Here is a 5,869-nt window from a genome sequence, read left to right as displayed (position 1 = left end):
TTTTTTTAAAATTATAAAAGTAATACATGTTCATCATAGGAAAAAAGTCCAAAAACAGCAAAATTTGAAGTTTTCTTTTAACACTTTTAATATTATTTTCTGGATAGAAAATTTGTCATGCAAACTTTTTTTGCAGATTTGTCATGCAAACTTCTGTTATTGGCTGCTAGTATATTGAGTTGGAGTGTGTATGTGTGTGGGTATGTGTCTAGCTACTGCTAAGCTATGGCTGAGGCCTGGAATCCTCACAGCACCAATTGTCTAGCTCTTAGTCCTGTTCGTGATGCCAGTCGTAAAACTAGGTGACCATGCCAGTTGTCAGGCTTTTTTACTTGCCAGTAATCCTGCACAGACTGGGCCGATGGTTGAGCTAAGGCTGAGTCTGGAGCTCCCAGACCCCTCAAGCACATTTACAGACTGGGTCACAAACCCTTCACATGCCAGGCTGGGTCACCAGACCCCACACGCACACGGCTGGGTCACCAGACCCCTTCACTCAGGTCTATGAGCTAGGTAACCAGCCACACGGTCCTTGGAAACTGCAGGTCTGGAAAAACATGGCTGTGCAGGGTGGGCACCCAAGGCAGTAAAACCAGCCAAAGTGGCGCCATGGGGACACACTCACTCCACCCACCCACACACAATGTTTACGAAACCACCCCTATCCGGACCTGAGGCAAGGGGAGCCTGACCAAATTGTTCCATTTTCCCAACAGTTTGCTGATATGAGTATATATGTGATATATACATCTGTGCATATGTAATGACATATTATTCAAAATTTTTATGCACATCACATTTTAATCTACTTTGATATGCTAAAGGAACGGGGCTGTTTTCAGTTCTCCAGCTAATATTGTGTGTATGTTTACCTCTCTTTGTATTTTAAATATTTTTACTTCATATATTTCAATGTTTGTAGTCTATTTGGGATTTATATCTTCATTGTGGAGTCTTCTCTTCAATCAATATAAAATTTACTTGTACTGATATTTGCCTTAGATCTGCTTTGTCTAATTTCAATATTGCTGCCCCTGCTTCCTCCCTGCATACTGATTTGTCCAAGTCTTTAACTGTATCCTTGGATGTCACTGTGATTTACTTTTTATAGAGAGTAAAGAGTTTGACTTTTGTTTTCTCCAGGTTGATGATCTTTATCTTTTCATAGGAGAATTTCAATTCATTTACATTTATTATACAAACTGAGATGCTACTTATTTGTCTCTCTTTCTTATGCTTTTACACTTCCATGCTATTTTCTTTTTTCGCTTTCTTTTCCCTTCCCTTCCCTTTTTTTTCCCTTCCATTTTTTCACCCTTCCTGCTTGCCTTACTGCCTTTCTTTTCTCATTTTCTGCTTGTATTTTTCCTGTGTTGCTGTTTTATTGTTATATGGACTAATTGTTTTTGCTATTAAAAAAATAAGTCTCTAAAAGAAGCAAACATGGGGCTGCACAAAGAGTAAAAGAAGATGAAGGTATGAGCATTTGTTCTGGTCCACCTGTAAAGTCCAAATGGTTCATGACCAGGTAATTGTAAGAATGACATGATTATGTAAAAGGCTGAGGCTTCCTTGGCCAGCACACACCAGCAGTATAGCTTCATACTAACCTTGCTGCTTGTTTTGGTTTGGGGGATAAAACCTTTCTTTGGTGGCAGCAACTTTATCCTGGTTAAGAAGATGATAGAACTTTCTCATACTTCTGAATTTAGGAAGATACATTATTATCCCTTCCTGAGCACAGAGAAGAAAGCAAAGACCTTGAGCTTATTTTACTGTTTAAGATTATCGTTCTCACATCTTTTCTTCAGTTTGGTGGTTTGTGTCCCAAGCTATGGGGGTGGCAGGCAGAAGGCAGTGTTGGGAAGACTTGAACTTGTTATGATTTTATATATAAAAAATAATTATGAATAGGAGGAACACAGAAGATTTTTAGGGCAGTGAAACTATTCTATATGATACCATAATACTGGATGCATGACATTTTCATTTGACAAAACTCATGAAATTTTACAACACAAAGAGTAAACCCTAATATAAGCTATGGACTTTAGTTAATAATAATGTGTCAGTATCAATTCATCAATCACAACAAAGTACCACACCAATGCAAAGTATTACTAAAAAAGGGGAAATTGTGGTGGGGGGCGGAAGGAGTATATGGGAATCTCTGTACTTTCTGCTCAATTTTTCTCAAAACTTAGAACTACCTTAAAAAGAAAAAGTCTATTAACTTAAAAAAATAAAGCCTATGTCCCACAGGCATTAATGTCTCTTGTTATGCCATAGACCAACTTTCAGGGTTCTGGCAAAAATTGATAATTTACCAATATTAACTTTTTCACTCCACGAGACATATGTATTTCTCTATATGTAGATCTTTGTATTTTCTCTCAGAGCATGTTTTGTATTAGGGGTTTGCAAATTATAGCCCATGGGCCTAATTCAGCCCAAAGCCTATTTTTGTAATGCCAGTGAATTTAGAATGGTGTTAATATTTTAAATAACTTGTTTAAAAAAAAAAAGAAAAAACAGAGAAGAGTATGTGACACACCATATGAAACCTGCAAAGCCTGTAATATTTATTATCTGACCTTTTACAAAGAAATTGCAGCATCCTGTTTGGTAGTTTTAGATTTATACGACTGCATGACGTTTGCTAATTACTTTCTACGTATTTTGTGAGCTTTTATATACTATCATAAATGGTATTTAAAAAATTTTTATTTTCCAACTGTTCATTGGCATTATTTAGAAAATACAATGATTTTTATATATTGACCTTGTATGCTGGAACCTTGTTAAATTTACTCCTTACTTCTGATAGTTTTTTTGTATATTCCTTAGAATTTTCTATATACCCGATCATGTTTTCTATGAATAAGAACAGTATTCTTAAAAATAAGTAAGTGATTTATTTATTTATTTTTTTCATTAAGGGGCTAATGGAAGAAAACAAAGTTCAAATAACTGTTTTAAATCCTAAGTCTNAAAAAGTCTATTAACTTAAAAAAATAAAGCCTATGCCCCACAGGCATTAATGTCTCTTGTTATGCCATAGACCAACTTTCAGGGTTCTGGCAAAAATTGATAATTTACCAATATTAACTTTTTCACTCCACGAGACATATGTATTTCTCTATATGTAGATCTTTGTATTTTCTCTCAGAGCATGTTTTGTATCAGGGGTTTGCAAATTATAGGCCTAATTCAGCCCAAAGCCTATTTTTGTAATGCCAGTGAATTTAGAATGGTGTTAATATTTTAAATAACTTGTTTAAAAAAAAAAGAAAAAACAGAGAAGAGTATGTGACACACCATATGAAACCTGCAAAGCCTGTAATATTTATTATCTGACCTTTTACAAAGAAATTGCAGCATCCTGTTTGGTAGTTTTAGATTTATATGACTGCATGACGTTTGCTAATTACTTTCTACGTATTTTGTGAGCTTTTATATACTATCATAAATGGTATTTTAAAAATTTTTATTTTCCAACTGTTCATTGGCATTATTTAGAAAATACAATGATTTTTATATATTGACCTTGTATGCTGGAACCTTGTTAAATTTACTCCTTACTTCTGATAGTTTTTTTGTATATTCCTTAAAATTTTCTATATACCCGATCATGTTTTCTATGAATAAGAACAGTATTCTTAAAAATAAGTAAGTGATTTATTTATTTATTTATTTCATTAAGGGGCTAATGGAAGAAAACAAAGTTCAAATAACTGTTTTAAATCCTAAGTCTGTCACCATGGGTCAGCTGTATGGACAGTTTGATATAGTGTCCCACGAGTGGTCTGATGGGATCCTTGCTGTCAGTTTTAGGGCCTTTGCTTCTTCAGCGGTGAGTACTAACACTTTTCTGTGCATATTTTGAAAGGTTACGATATTTTCTTCTGACCGATTTCTGATTTTTTTTTCAGTTGTTTCAAACAAACATTTATATGTATAGCTTAAAATATTTGTTTAAAACACATGAATAGTTTGGCAGTATTTCCTTGAAGAACAGTGTCAGCACCTATGAGAATACCAGACGTGATGCTAGCAAGCACTTTTGCCCTGGGCGTACACCAACAGAGGGCAGTGGAGAAAGGACGGGGCAAAGTAATTCTGGTTCTTCTCTCCCAAGTGAGATGGTCCAGGAAAGAGAGCGTCTGAATCGCATGACCCTTTTGCCTCTTCTGCAGTGTTCTTCCTTCACCCACTGCCTGGGCTGCCGCCCTGGTCTCACCCACTCATTGTCAGGCATACTGAATGCTCAGAGAAGGAATTGTGTGCCTTTGTAAAAGGACGTCTGAAAGTTCTGCCCTTTCCCTCTAGTGCATTAGGAAGAGAAAGGGCTGCCTGGTGGAAAGCAGAAGAGATAAGTCAGGTGCTGACTGCTGTCAGTGGCAGAGGGGCACTTACCCACTCCTGGCTTATTCAAATGGGTGGTTGTTGCCCAGTCTCAGGAAAAGAGTCTTCAGACCGATAAGTGTTAACTTGGTTGCCATATTTGCACAAGTTCTCCACAGAGACAGCTTGCTAAGGCTGGTAGTATATGAAAAGGGGCCTAACTAGAAACATTTAATTTATTTATTAAACCATTCTTTAAGAAAATGTTTTCTTTATTTTGACTACCATACATATTAAGTTTAGTGCTCTTTACCCACTGAAGGACCCAGCAGATCATGACTCATTAGTGCAATAGAAGAAGAAACATCAAATCTCAGCTCTTCTCTTAGTGGTGGAAAGACCCTGGGCAATGCGTAACATAAGGATTGACTCTCATGGGGCAGAGATCTTGCCCAGAATCAAGCTTCGTTAGTAATTTCCAGGATAAAAGTCATCATGAGGCACAGGTGAAGCAGACAGTGGTCTGGAACCATTGAAGTAGCTTCTTAGATCCACCTCTGGCCACAGTGAACATGCTCTGGCCCAGAATAACATATGAAGTCCCTAGATATTGTATACAGTTACATTATTTGCACAGAAATAATCATGTGATTTCTATTTTATATTCAGTTACATAGCTTACATTACACTTTTCAGGAAGCTATGTACCATAAATACTGAGTCTTAGGAAGGTTAAGTAGCTTGCCCACAGCTCGCAAGTGCTGTAGTGGAGACAAGTGAAAGGTGTGATCTTCAGACCGGGGAGCCCAGGTCTCACCACCGCACGACAGTGCTTCCCAAACAGACAGTGCAGCAGGCCTGGGAAGCCCACAGTGTGAGAGACAGTCGATCTCCTGCTTCCTTTCCAAACACGCCCGAAGTAGCCTCTCCTGTGGGTGTGGGGTGGCCTGAGCCTGAAACAGACTCACTGAGAATGTGTTAAGATGGATTCAGATCCTTCACCACTTGAGCTTGAACTCACCTTTGCTGAGGGTAAACCAAGGCGTCATCCGTGTAACAAAAAGACTGAATTACAAGGATCTGAAAAGGAGAATCAGTTTTTGCACTTTCTGGCTAATACCTGGCCACTCCTTCATAGTTTTTGAGCATTTAATTTATTCTGGACACTGCATAAATATTTTTATATTTGTTTTATCATATGGGACTATAAATGTTATATTGATTTTAATGTCCTTTACCATCATGAGAGAATTCGGCCCAAGAAGATGTGTATATGTGTATGTATGTGTGTGAATTCATTCAGTGAAGGGAAGAAAGATTTGGCTTAGCATACAAGAGTAATTAATCTCTATATAAACCGAATACTATATAGAGTCAAACAATCTGAAAAAAAATTTTGTTTTCCCTAACAATTATCTTTTTACTCATGATATTTTCTAAAACATGTTTTTTACATATATATGCATATATATATATATATTTGAGTTCAGAAACATTGAAAAAGATTGAATCTTAAGGAAATATG

At 36.8% G+C, this 5,869-nt stretch overlaps 1 protein-coding gene across 1 annotated transcript in view; it reads left to right on the top strand.

Moving 5' to 3' along the window:
• The window catches only part of DNAH7 (dynein, axonemal, heavy chain 7), a 250,129-nt gene that overhangs the window by 104,009 nt on the left and 140,251 nt on the right, over nt 1-5,869 (top strand). The window contains 1 exon segment of the mRNA XM_008563289.1: nt 3,704-3,853. Within this exon segment, the coding sequence (XP_008561511.1) occupies nt 3,704-3,853 (150 nt within the window).

Source organism: Galeopterus variegatus, unplaced genomic scaffold, assembly GCF_000696425.1.
Source record: "Galeopterus variegatus unplaced genomic scaffold, G_variegatus-3.0.2 Scaffold172, whole genome shotgun sequence".
Classification (NCBI taxonomy): domain Eukaryota; kingdom Metazoa; phylum Chordata; class Mammalia; order Dermoptera; family Cynocephalidae; genus Galeopterus; species Galeopterus variegatus.
Note: the sequence above shows the minus strand (reverse complement) of the source record. Positions and strands in the feature narration are given on the sequence as shown.